At 38.0% G+C, this 14,333-nt stretch overlaps 1 protein-coding gene across 2 annotated transcripts in view; it reads left to right on the top strand.

Moving 5' to 3' along the window:
* The window catches only part of OMA1 (OMA1 zinc metallopeptidase), an 89,451-nt gene extending 75,977 nt beyond the window's left edge, over positions 1–13,474 (top strand). For both annotated transcript variants that reach the window (XM_059374898.1, XM_059374897.1), the window contains exon 9: positions 13,020–13,474. In XM_059374898.1, the coding sequence (XP_059230881.1) occupies positions 13,020–13,232 (213 nt within the window). In that variant the 3' untranslated portion in view covers positions 13,233–13,474. The remainder of the gene's footprint in view (positions 1–13,019) is intronic.
* Positions 13,475–14,333: the final 859 nt, after the last annotated feature.

Raw genomic sequence — 14,333 nt, 5'->3', positions numbered from 1 at the left:
GAACAGTTTCAGGAGAATAGGAATTAGTTCTTGAAATGTTTGGTAGAATTCCCCTGGGAAGCCGTCTGGCCCTGGGCTTTTTTTTGTTTGGAGATTTTTGATGACTGTTTCAATCTCCTTACTGGTTATGGGTCTGTTCAGGTTTTCTATTTCTTCCTGGTTCAGATGTGATAGTTTATATTTCTCTAGGAATGCATCCATCTCTTCCAGATTGTCAAATTTGTTGGCGTAGAGTTGCTCATGGTATGTTCTTATAATTGTTTGTATTTCTTTGGTGTTGGTTGTGATCTCTCCTCTTTCATTCATGATTTTATTTATTTGGGTCCTGTTTCTTTTCTTTTTGATGAGTTTGGCCAAGTTTTATCAATCTTAATTAATTCTTTCAAAGGACCAGCTCCTAGTTTCTTTTATTTGTTCTGTTGTTTTTTTTGGTTTCTATTTCATTGATTTCTGCTCTGATCTGTATTATTTCTCTTTTCCCGCTGGGTTTAGGGTTTCTTTCTTGTTCTTTCTCCAGCTCCTTTAGGTGTCGGGTTAGGTTGTATATTTGAGACCTTTCTTGTTTCTTGAGAAAGGCTTGTACCACTATATATTTTCCTCTCAGGACCGCCTTTGCTGTGTCCCACAGATTTAGAACCGTTGTGTTTTCATTGTCATTTGTTTCCATGAATTTTTTCAATTCTTCTTTAATTTCCTGGTTGACCCATTCATTCTTTAGAAGGATGCTGTTTAGTCTCCATGTATTTGTATTCTTTCCAAATTTCCTCTTGTGATTGAGTTCTAGCTTCAGAGCATTGTGGTCTGAAAGTATGCAGGGAATGATCCCAATCTTTTGATACGGGTTGAGATCTGATTTATGACCCAGGATGTGGTCTGTTCTGGAGAATGTTCCATGTGTACTAGAGAAGAATGTGTATTCTGTTGCTTTGGGATGAAATGTTCTGAATATATCTGTGATGTCCATCTGGTCCATTGTGTCATTTAAGGCCTTTATTTCCTTGTTGATCTTTTGCTTGGATGACCTGTCCATTTCAGTGAGGGGAGTGTTAAAGTCCCCTACTATTATTGTATTATTGTTGATGTGTTTCTTTGATTTTGTTATTAATTGGTTTATATAGTTGGCTGCTCCCACCTTAGAGGCATAGATATTTAAAATTGTTAGATCTTCTTGTTGGACAGACCCTTTGAGTATGGTGTAGTGTCCTTCCTCATCTCTTATTATTGTCTTTGGCTTAAAATCTAATTGATCTGATATAAGGATTGCCACCCTAGTTTTCTTCTGATGTCCATTAGCATGGTAAATTGTTTTCCACCCCCTCACTTTAAATCTGAAGGTGTCTTTGGGTCTAAAATGAGTTTCTTACAGGCAACATATTGATGGGTTTTGTTTTTTTATCCATTCTGATACCCTTTGTCTTTGGATTGGGGCATTTAGCCCATTAACATTCAGGGTAACTATTGAGAGATATGAATTTAGTGCCATTGTATTGCCTGTAAGGTGATTGTTACTGTGTATTTTCCCTGTTCCTTTCTGATCTACTACTTTTAGGCTTCTTTTTGCTTTGAGGACCTCTTTCAATATTTCCTGTTGAGTTGGTTTGGTGTTTGCAAATTCTTTCAATTTATGTTTGTCCTGGAAACTTTTTACCTCTCCTTCTATTTTCAATGATAGTTTAGCTGGATATAGGATTCTTGGCTGCATGTTTTTCTCGCTTAGTGCTCTGAATATCTCATGCCAGTTCTTTCTGGCCTGCCAGGTCTCTGTGGATAAGTCTGCTGCCAATCTAATATTTTTACCATTGTATGTTACAGACTTCTTTTCCCAGGCTGCTTTCAGGATTTTCTCTTTGTCACTAAGACTTGTAAATTTTACTATTAAGTGACAGGGTGTGGACCTATTCTTGTTGATTTTGAGAAGGGTTCTCTGCACCTCCTGGATTTTGGTGCTTGTTCCCTTTGCCATATTATGGAAATTCTCTACAATAATTCTCTCCAATATACCTTCTGCTCCCCTCTCTCTTTTTTCTTCTTCTGGAATCCCAATTATTCTAATGTTGTTTCGTCTTGTGGTGTCACTTATCTCTCGAATTCTCCCCTCGTGGTCCAGTAGCTGTTTGTCCCTCATTTGCTCAGCTTTTTTATTCTCTGTCATTTGGTTTTCTATATCACTAATTCTTTCTTCTGCCTCATTTATCCTAGCAGTAAGAGCCTCCATTTTTGATTGTGCCTCATTAATAGCTTTTTTAAATTTCAACTTGGTTAGGTTTTAGTTCTCTTATTTCTCCAGAAAGGGCTTTTATATCCCCCAAGAGGGTTTCTCTAATATCTTCCATGCCTTTTTCGAGCCTGGTTAGAACCTTGAAAACTGTCATTCTGAACTTTAGAGCTGACATATTACCAATGTCTCTATTGATTAGGTCCATAGCCTTCAGTACTGCCTCTTGTTCTTTTTTTTTTTGTGGTGAGTTTTTCTGCCTTGTCATTTTGTCCAGATAAGAGTATATGAAGGAACAAATAAACTACTAAATGGGTGGCAAAGACCCCAGGAAAATGCGCTTTAACCAAATTAGAAGACACCCCAAATCATGGGGGGAGAAAGGGGATAAAAAGAAGTGAAAAAAAAATTAGAAAAAGAAAACATAAAAAAGAAAAAAAATATATATGTGTATATTAGATAAACTAGTTAAAAAACGTTAGAAAAGGGTAAAAGTTTAAAAAAAATTAGCAGACTAAAAAAAATTAAATTAAAAAAATTAAATTAACTGCAAGACTAACGAATCATGGGGAGAAAGCCATGAGTTCCGTGCTTTGCTTTTTCCTCCTCTGGAATTCTGCTGCTCTCCTTGGTAGGTGAACTTGGTCTTGGCTGGATTTCTTGTTGATCTTCTGCGGGATGGGCCTGTTGTAGTGATTCTCAAGTGTCTTTGCCCAAGGCGGAATCCCACGGCCCTTACCAGGGGCCAGACTAAGTAATCCTCTGGGGTTCTCTTTTGGGAGCTTTTGTTCCCTAAAAGCTTTCCGTAGAGTTCCAGAGGACGGGAATGAAAATGGCGGCCTCCTAATCTCTGGCCCAGAGGAACCGAGAGCTCGGGGCCCCACTCTTCACTGCATCCTCAGAGAAAAGTGCCTAATTGCTCCCGTCTCCCTGGCCTCCAGCTGCGCTCCGAGCTCACCCAGCCTGTGACCAGTTCAAGGTAACCCCGAGCTGAGAGCTCACTCCTTGGCTCTGTCTCTGTAGCTGGCTTCCCCGGTCTAAAACTGCGAGCTCTGCGACACCTCAGATACCCCCGATCCTTCTGTGACCCTGCGGTACCTGGGGCCACACTGACCCCGTGTGGGCTTCACCCCGGTTTAGCCTCTGGAGCGATGTCCCTCAATGGAGCAGACTTTTGAAAGTCCTGATTTAGTGCTCCATTGCTCTGCCGCTTGCCTGGAGCTGGCGCTTTCCCCTGCGGTGTATCTTCTGGGAAGTTTTTTTGATTGACCGGAACTGTCATTGTCCTCTGACTTCTGACTCAAAAGGCTAACCTATGTGTGTGTCTTCAGGAGGAATCTATATAGAACAGTGAAGAAGGAACTCAGACCAGTCAAATGAAATCTAATGGAAAAAAAGATGTTACATCCACATTTTCTCCCATTCAAGAGTAGACTTAAGAGGTAGATAAAAGAGATTTTTAAAAAATCAGAATGATGATGAGTACATAAGAGTTGAAAAGAAAAACGATCATAGGTATTGTATTTAAAAGACATTTTGTGTATGAGTGTCCTTAACTAATAACACCACAAGGACCCTCTTCTAAACTAAATCTTCAAAATCTACAACAAAAAGCCTCTGGAATGCCCATTTTCTTCCAATAAGATAAGCTTCAAAGAGTAGAGAAATGTAAAAAAACAAATCTCAGATATATAAAAGCTTTCCTACATGGAAGAGGACAGCCTAGGTGCCCCCTGAAGCTGGCATGAGAAGGCTGATTTAACTATGCTGAAAGTGACAGAAGAAGAAAGAATGACTTTACAAATGTAAGATACATCCGTTCCAGAAAATTGCTAAACTTGTGAATACAGCAGACAAGCTGTAAAACTTTCAGTGGAGGCTGTGAAGAACAAAATTGATGCCCCAGAGCAAAGACTCATTGATGCTGGAGATAAAGGAACATAGCACAGCCAAATTAAAACACCCAAAGCTAAAATAAAGTCCGAAAAATGGAAGAACACCGAAAAGACATGAAATCAAGCTACACAGAACAATAGAAAGCAGCAGTACCTTCATTTATGTCTTAATTTCTTTGGCTATGGTTTCTATAACACATTTGATTTAGATAACATTTCTCAAGATGGGTTTTTAGAACCTCAGAGCATCATGCCTGAGATGCCCCGAAATGACAATGCTTAGATATTTAAATCTGCCAAGTGTTTAATCTTCACTGCAAAAATAGGATTTTGTAAGCTGCCAAGTGTAAAGAGAAAATATAAAGATGGATATGAGTAAGAATGATTTTAGATTTTACCTTTTACATTTTGGAGAAGTGTTAGAGTTTAGGGGAAAAGAAATAAAACAAAACATTGGAAATAATACACTTTGGTATGCATCTAGCCAAACCCACTTTTTTTTCTTTTAAGATAGAAGATCCCTTAATTAATATATGGAACAGATAGAACAATATATCAGTGAAGTACTTAGTGTCTGGAGTTCTCTTTCCAGAATTCATGGATGATCAAAAATTGGATAGAATTTATAGTTTAGTCTGTTTATGTATGATTGTGATTCTAGCTTGCACTGTATTCTTAGAAAACCATAGATAAAGTAAGGAACTAATAAAGAATTGAGTTGAAAGTATGATAAATAAGATTCAACTGACACAAAAAACTACATGCTAGGAAAAAGATGTATTTTTTTCCCAAATGTACATACATCTTTCAGAAAAATATTGGTCATTAACTTGGACAAAAACATGTATACTTAATATAAAAATGTTACGGTTTGATTATCAGAATATTAAAAATTAATATAACAAAAATTAAAATATGGGCAGCCCATGAAAATTAAAATTTTTATATGTATAAGACAAGAAAGAAATCCATAGCAATATGAAGATGCCTTAAAATTTAAAAAAGATTCGTAATGGTTTTGTCTTTTCATGGATTGCTGTCAAACCTATATGTAAGAAAAAAACAACAACTTTACTAATTTAAATGTCTATATTAGAAAAGAGAAAGGAAATTGAGACACGTAATATGCCCCAGACAGGGAAAATAAAATTAAGCAGGAATAAACAAAATTATAATAGTTGATTGTTTCGGAAATTTTGTCAAAGTGAAAATTATCAAATCGGTTAGTTAGACACTAAGAGTAAAAGGTAAATAGGATCAGGAGAAGAGCTACAATAATTTTCATGCAGGAAAACCAAAATACTTGAGAGAATGTTATTTTTAGGTAGGTGATGTTAATTAATGGCTCAGGTCAAAATTAGAAGTAATTAAAGTATATACATGCATGAGTGTGTGTATGTGAGAGAGAACTGCCAAAGTGGGTACAGCTAGAAGTAGAAATTGTAGCTAGAATGTCCCTCCTCAAATTAGTTTTTGAAGGAAAAGGTAAGGTTTACATAATTAAATCAAATAAATGAAAACAACTGTATCAGCAACCCAAAGTCATAACACATTAGCAAAGAAAAGAGCGTCTAGCCCTGATGGGGATTTACTTGGAGAATTTTTTGAAAGTTTAAAGAACAGTTATTTGATGAATAATTAACTCTAGCTTCAAAATATAGAAAGGGATATTGTTAATTATCTGATTCATCCTATGAACATTTTGTTTTGACGAATTGATAAAAATACCACCTTTAACAGAATTTATAGACTGGGGCCATTAACCAGCAAACTATACAGTACTAGGTAATAATAATTATTTACTTGGAGCAAGTAAATTATCCTCAGATACATGGGTAGCGTAATAAAAGCAGTGCTGTTAACACAGAGGAAGGAACTCAAGACTCATTTCTGATTCCTTCTCTATATCCTACCCACAAGAAGATCTTGTTTACTGCCCCTTCTCCACTACCATCATCCCTCATCTGAATTAACTGCGGTCATCTCATATTTTAATCTCCCTCTTCCGTTTTTCACCTCATCCCCTAACAACAGCATGTTTGCAGTACAATAGCCAGAACCATCTTTTAAATGTCATTTCCCGGTGTAAAACCTTTTAGTGGCATCTCTCGAATTCAGGATAAATATCCAAATTCCCCTCTGTCTTTAAGTCAGGAAATTTGGCCACTGCTTCCTTCTTCAACTTTTTTCCATGTCCCTCTCCTCCAGGTTTTCCTTGATTGCAGGTATTTCACACTGAGCCGGTTTCCACATCACCGCTCCTCTACTTGCTGACTTCTCTGCTGAAATATTCTTCCTCAGCTCTTTTTACCCAAATGCCATCTCTCTTCGGAAGCTTTCCTTGATTCCTCCCGTCTCAAATAGCCCTTCTTCCATGTAGTCATGCTCTAACACAATACATGGTTTTGTCTCTTCATGTACTTAAGTACAATGATCTTGTTTGCTTTATTTATTGTCTGTCTCCTCCTCTAAGAATGTAAGGCCCTTGGCTTACTGCTGTCTCCCTAGTGCCTGTGACAGTTTCTGAGATGCTTGATGAATATTTGTTACATGATTGCATGATAGGTCATAAAGCAAGAGAAGTAAAATAATACTGGGTTAAAAATAGGAAAACTGGGCAATGAATGCAGTTGAGTAGCGGTTACATTCCCTCATGGAAATTTAGCGTGTAGCAAACTACACACTAAACAGTTGATTATTAGAAAAGGTTGCTTATAGGAAGTAGTATAAAAATAGCAGTGGTCTTGGGAGCTTTGGGTTTTAGTTCTGATTCACCCACCTAACTTTGAAGAAGTTACCTAATCTAACCTTTAGGTTTTTCACCTGCAAAATTGCGATAACAGCATTTCCTGGCTGTTTGATGTGCATACGTGAGTGTTTCTATGGGTAAGGTCCTGCCTCCTTCCCTCTTTCCTTCCTTCCCTGTCTTATAAGACATTTTAATGCTAAACATTCTACATTGGGCCAAGATTTCAAAAGTGCTTCATACTATTTTACCATTTGAGACAACATAAGTAAAATACCTGGCATAGTTGAAGGCACATAGAAAGTGAACAGTATATGTTCATTTCTTTCACTTCTAGTGGGAATCTGTAGGCTAGCCAATTCCATATTTAATTCCAGTCTTCCTTCAGATTCTTAGAACTGTATGTTTTTGCTATTAGAGTACATTCTTGTTTTCCTAGACTCTCAACTCTTAAGAGTGTTTTCCCTATGACATTTATCATAATGATTTATTCAAAGCTTGTGTTCTATAGGTGTTTCTTTAAAATTCAGCATGCATTTATTAAGTACCTGCTATGTTCAGTGCGTAAAATTAAATTGCAGAAAATAAAGGCAATGGAAAGGCATATTCTAGTTGTATAGTGTGAAAATATTGCTCACTTTTGAAGAGATATTTAATAGGTTCTTTTTTTTTTTTTTTTTTTTTTTTTGCCTGGTTAAAAAGTATCATTTATTTGTTAGCATCTTTTTTTAAAATTTAAATTCAATAACCAGCATATAGTACAACATTAGTTTTTGATGTAGTGTTCAGTGAATCATTAATTGTATATAACCCCCAGTACTCATCACATCGCGTGCCCTCATTAATACCCATCACCCAGTTACCCCAGCCCCCGACCCATCTTCCTTTTCACAACCCTTAGTTTGTTTCTCAGGGTCAGGAGTCTCTCATGGTTTGTCTCCCTCTCTGATTTCTTCCCATTCAGTTTTCCCTCTCCTCCCATATGGTCCTCTGTACTGTTTCTTATATTCCACATATGAGTGAAACCATATGATAATTGTCTTTCTCTGATTGACTTATTTCACTTAGCATAATACCCTAATAAGTGCATTTAATAAGATAGATCTGAATTTATAAAAATAAAAGATGTTGACACCCTGAAGTGTAATAAAATAAATGTGGAAAGGAAAGTAAAAAATAAAATTACCAACATATTTGATAAAATCTTTCTATGGAAAATAGATGAAGATTTGATAGAAGTGTGTAAGGTCTGTAATATAATTTTGTTTTGATAGGTAGTTGGAGGAGAGAAACAATTAAAACATGTAGAAATATGAGGAGAAAACCTTTATGAAGAATATATAGGAAGGGAACATAGCTTAGACATCTCAAGGACTTTTTTTAAGTAAAAGATTTACTTAAGAAAGTGTGGTGCAAAAAATAATTAGTGCAAAAGCATTATAGTCTAAAAGCATCAAAAACAAAAACAACAGAAGTGGGTTCTAATCCCTTTTTTTCTAAGTCTTTTTACTTCTATGCCTCCTTAATTTTTTAAATTTATATTTATTAATTTTTTAAGCTATTTTTAAAAATTTATTTAGTTGACAGAGATCACAAGTAGGCAGAGAGGCAGGCAGTGAAAGAGAGGAGGAAGCAGCTTCCCTGTGAGCAGAGAGCCTGATGTAGGGCTCAATCCCAGGATCCTGAGACCATGACATGAGCTGAAGGCAGAGACTTTAATCTACTGAGCTACCCAGGTACTTCCTTTTCAGACTTTTTTTTTTTTTTAAGATTCTATTTATTTATTTTTCAGAGGGAGAGCGAGAGCGAGCACAGGCAGACAGAGTGGAAGGCAGAGTCAGAGGGAGAAGCAGATTCCCCACAGAGCAAGGAGCCCGATGTGGGACTCGATCCCAGGACGCTGGGATCATGACCTGCGCCGAAGGCAGCTGCTCAACCAACCGAGCCACCCAGGCGTCCCCTTTTCAGACTATTTTTAAGAGCAGTTTTAGGTTCACAATAAAATTTCACAGAGGGTACAGGAGAAACATCTGATATACCCCTTGCCTCTGCTCCATTTCCCCCACTATATCAAAGTCCTGTAGTAGAGTGCTGCATTTATTACAAAAGATGAACCTACACCAACCCATCTTTATGACCCGAAGTCCCTAATTTATATTAGGTTCACTTTTGGTGTAGATTCTGTGGGTCTTGACAAATATATAATGACTTGTATTCGTCACTACAGTGTCACACAGAATAGTCTCATTGCCCTAAAAATACTCTGCCTATTCATCCCTTTTTCCTTGATTAGCCCTGACAACCATGGATCTTTTTAGTATCTCCCATAGCTTGCCTTTTCCAAAATGTTATGTATGTAGTAGGAATCATATACTATATAGCTTTTTTAGATAGATTTTTTTTTTGCTTAAAAATATGCGTTTAAGTTTCCTGCATGTATTTTTTTGATAGATCATTTCTTCTTTGCAGTCAATAATATTCCATTGTCTAGATGTAACACAGATTATTCATCCATTCACCTACTGAAGGACATTTGGTTGCTCCCAAGTTTGGGCAGTTATGAATAAAGCTGCAGTAAACATTTGCCAAGCAATTTTTTGTTCCCTGCCAGTCACAACCTCTCTGGGGTTCAATTTCCTTCATCTCTAAATTGTAGCTGATGATTTATAAGGGTTCTGAGGTTGGAAATGATATGGTTATCTAGATAACAGTCATGAAATCTTATGTTATACTGATTATGAATAACTTAGGTAGGCCTGTATGCTGAAGACATAAGTTGGTAAAGCCTTTCTGATAGAAAGCAGTCTGGTCCTATAGAAACTAAAATTATACTCTGTTCAGATCGTTCTATTTTGGAGGGTGTACTTCAAGTAACCCAAATGGACGTTATAACATTTTTTCTTTAAGTGAAGATTTTCATAGTGTAGTTAATTTTTTTAAAAAATGTTTAAAGATTTTATTTATTTCTTTGAGAGAGAGAGAAGGAGTGGTGGGGAGGGGCAGAAGGAGAAGCAGGCTCTCTACTGAGCAGAGAGCTCATGTGGGGCTTGATCCCAGGACCCTGAGATCATGACCTGAGCCAAAGGCAGATGCTTAACCCACTGAGCCACCCTGGTGTCCCTATAGGGCAATTTATTAAAGCTAAATAAGATAAAACAAAACAATGGAAGCAATTCAAGTGCCCAGAAATGAGGAAATGCCAAGTAAATTGTGTGAGGGCAGGGATCATGACTATTTATTCAGACTAATGTGTGCCGAGCACCTCACTCAGTGTGGTGTTCTAAATATTGGCTGAATGTAAAAATACTGAAGAAAGAACTTAGGGGAGAGAAAAGATTCGATGGCATTCTGCTTTTCCCTTCATTTGCTGCTTCGCATCTCTCTTTGCTCCACTCAGCTGTACTAGCTGTTACCTGCCGGACTCCACACTTGCCCCTTCAGTGACCCCAGGAAACGTCTTAGGTATGTGATGTAGTGGCCATCACATAGCAGCTTCTCCTTGGAAAAGGACATCACCACGGCTGTGGAGGAGTTAAAACAGAGCAGCCTGTGTGTCCCCATTTTGCCAGGGCAGTCTCAGTCTGTGCCTGATGTCTCAGTGTAAAGCTTAGGAGCAGCTCCACGCGCAAAGGTAGCTGGGTTCAGATAGTAGGGTGCCATTTAGCTGAGGCTCTTTCTGTTGACTTCAGAGCTAGAGTTGTGAAACATTTTCTTGATTTTCCAGTTCAGTTTACTTTAATGAACATTTTCTTTTAAAGCTCAATGGATGATTGTGAGCTGCAAAGAAAATCAGATAAGGCCCTGTCACCACAGAATTTTCCTTTAATGCTTTTCCTCGATAGTTTATCTTGGTAACCCCTAGCCTCCTTCAGAATCAGGTGTTCCTACATCCAGGCTCCTTCTATCACCTCATCCTTTTAGAAGACATTTTTCTGGCTTGCTTCTGGCTGCATGCCTTCCTTTCCTGTGGAACTTAAAGGAATATTCCTAAGAACCTGTGCCCCTACCACATGGTACTCTGGGTATTTGGGATAATGGAATTCCTTGCCCAAACACATTTGAGCCTACTTCTGGGGACTTGTGGATCTCTTCCCTTGGATATATGCACACAAGGCCCCTCTCAGTGCCCGCTAAGCCAGGGATGGGAGGAGACGGGAGTGGATGGCAGATTAGGGACAGGAGGTAGGCAGACTTGCTGCAACCTTATACATTGCAATTCAAGAATCTAATTTTTACCTGGACTTCAGGGTCATTTTGAATGTGTATTCCTCAAAGTAGTGGTTTATTAGCTTGACTTACCACTTTTAGATATTTAAACACATGGTATCTGAGCTTCCATTTACATTCTTGCCATGGACCCCACAAATATCGGGAGTAGGCCCACTCACGGTAAAACCTAAAATCCTTACCATGACACAAGACATCCTATATAATCTGCTCCTGCCCCTGCCCTGCTTGGCTCCAGCTGTGTTAGATTCCTCACTGCTCCAGAACAGCATAGGTGTGCTTCTGTGTCAGGTCCTTGCACTCCCCGCTGCTGCTTCTCGGAATGTTCTTCTTCCAGATATCCATGTGACCTCATGTCTTTCAGGTCTCCCCGACTCCCCCTCTCCTCCCTGTGGCTGCCTTCAAGCAGCACCTCCTCCCCACCACCATCATTACTTTATCAGTGAGACCTCCCCAGGCTAATCTTTCCTGAATTTTATTATCCCCACAAACAATGACTGTCTCCTTCCCTGCTTTACTTACTTCCCTTAACATGCATCACTATAAAAAAGTTAGAAGTAATAAAAAATTAAACTAGGTCCCTTCCTAAATATCTTTCTTTTAACTCCTCCTTAGATATAAAATGTTTTTTCCTTAAAAATTTTCTATTTTAGGGGCGCCTGGGTGGCTCAGTGGGTTAAAGCCTCTGCCTTCAGCTCAGGTCATGATCCCAGGGTCTGGGATTGAACCCCCCATTGGGCTCTCTGCTCAGGGGGGAGCCTGCTTCCTCCTGTTTCTCTCTCTGCCCACCTCTGCCTACTTGTGATCTCTGTCTGTCAAATAAATAAATAAAATCTTAAAAAAATTTTTTTTCTATTTTACTTTTTGTGTTTTAAAGTCATTTATGTAGCCACTTTAAAGGATAACCTAGATCTCCTAGTCTACTTTTTTAAAGCTGCAGTCCCCCTATTGTCATACCCTCAATTTTTTAAGGGTAACCATTGTCAGCTCTCTTAAATGATTCTTTTAGTATTTCCCACCATATCTACATAACAAACATACTTCTATTGCTACTTCCTAGCTTTTCAATTTTAGGCATTACCAATCTACTTTCTCCTGTAAAGAATGAGAACTAAGGTTTCCTTTATCATTGGCATGCGTGCACGCGTGCACGCACACACACACACACTATCCAACTCTCCCTCTTCCCAGTATGAGTTGTGATTTGGGGTAGATCAAGATTCATTGCTTTTTGAACTGTAAACACCAGTCATAGCTGAGCCATGTTGTAGATTATGATTACTTTTCCTCTAGTACTTTATTCTTCCTGGAATTAAAAATTATGATGGTTTTGATTTGCTTCCTTTTCTGAGTTATTAGCATCAGTGCTCCCTCAGACTGCCCTAGTTATATGTGTCTTCTTTCAGTATGTTCCCACCTCTGGTTTTTTTTTTTTTTTTAATTTAATTTTATTTTTTCAGTGTTCCAAGATATCCAAGCTCCAAGTGTGGGTTATGTACCACACCCAGTGCTCCATGCAGTTGTGCCCTCCATAATACCCACTTCTGTATGCTATTGTTTTCTATTGAGTCCTCAGATCTTTTAAAATCTGGATGGGTGTTCTCACAGGCCCCATTTGACTGAAATCATAGAGACACCTCTAAAAAGGCTTGCCTATAAGACATTTGGCAGTCACTGCAGATAGAGTTGTTTGTTTCAAATACTTACTCTGTGAACAAACAATGAAAATATAACTCTGTAATAAATTTCTGTATGGTTCTCTTTCATATGTTATGATTAAGATACCTTTTATTTCAAAAATACAGAATGTATTTTTATATTTCATTGTTTTACAAAGAGCATTTTATTTAAATAAATATATATGTTTTGTATATATATTTTGTTTAAAATAAATAAATTTAAATAAAAAATATTGTACTGTATTCTTTATTTATAGGCTCTTAAAATTAGAGAGATCTGTAATTGCCCACCACTTTCTGGACCAGACCCTCGATTACTCTTCAAACTCAGCATGAAGCATTTCCTGGAAGAATCGGAGAAAGAAGACCTAAAAGTCACTGTCGAGAAACAGAAAATGGATACTCTCACCATTCAACAACAGAAACAAATACCCTTAACATATATAGTTGAGAAAAGAACTAGCAGTTGAATTAAAATTTATGAGACACGGGATATATGAAGAATGCAGCGGTCCTTACCATTTTTATGTTATTTTTTTAAAAAATGATGTTTGAAATTTAAAAAATGTATATTCAGGGTCAAATCATGCATATTACAAGTATAATCTAAATTCTTCTAGGTATTTTCATGAAATATTGATGTATTTTAATCTATTTTAAAGTATCTTCAATGAGGAAAGTGTCACAGAATAAATTTATATTACACATTTTACTCTGTCTCATACTTGCTTTTCATTTGGAAGGCAGACCTCTAGTGGATGAGAAATCAGAATGTGCAATAATTCTTAATGTGGAGAGAGTTCCAGCCGAGCCTAAACTGGGGTTCAGAGTCTGGGTGCTTATGATGAACTGGGAAACTGACAATCTGAAGCATGTGTTTGCAGGAACTGATTTGCTCTGGGATAGGATTATGTGGAATAGGGGACCTTGGAATGGAGAATTTCCTGGTCCTCGCATAGGGACTCTGAGGGGGAAAGGGCTACACAGGCAGAAGCTAATGAAGCTGTTTTCATAGGAGGCAAAAGTAGTGCTCGTTGTGGTCCAGGTGACAAAGTACAAAACAAAATGGTAAGGGAGGGTCACTTCCTTACAGGTCCAGTGTGCTGCTGATGTTCTGAGGTCATCTTGGCTCCTTCACAATAGAAAGTTGTGTCATCTTGGCTCCTTCACAATATTATGATTTGGGAATCTTGGGAGTTCGCAGGGAAGGCATCCACCCTGTACTCACTGAGAGGGGCATCTGGAGCGGCCAGAGAAGGTGCCGCCCCCACGTGGACCTTCCTGAGCAGCAGACATCAGCCAAGGGCTGGAAGAAGATGGAACAGGGAGCACAAGGCACATCCCTGGTGATACTCAGAAGTTACTATATTATATTAGTCTGGAAATAAATTTCTAAAATGTACTATTTGTATAAAATTATTTGTACTTCCAAACTGATGAAGTCTAGTGATGTTGCGGTTCTATTCCTGAGAGGGACCTTTTTCTTGAAACACATTATATTACATAGTTTCTTAGAGAATTAAAGGGGAAAGAAACTATCTTTTATTGAGTGTCTTCTCTGAGCTGGGCCC

This window comes from Mustela nigripes, chromosome 14 (assembly GCF_022355385.1).
Source record: "Mustela nigripes isolate SB6536 chromosome 14, MUSNIG.SB6536, whole genome shotgun sequence".
NCBI lineage: Eukaryota > Metazoa > Chordata > Mammalia > Carnivora > Mustelidae > Mustela > Mustela nigripes.
The sequence above is the reverse complement of the archived record's forward strand: the minus strand, read 5'-3'. Positions and strand labels throughout refer to the sequence as shown.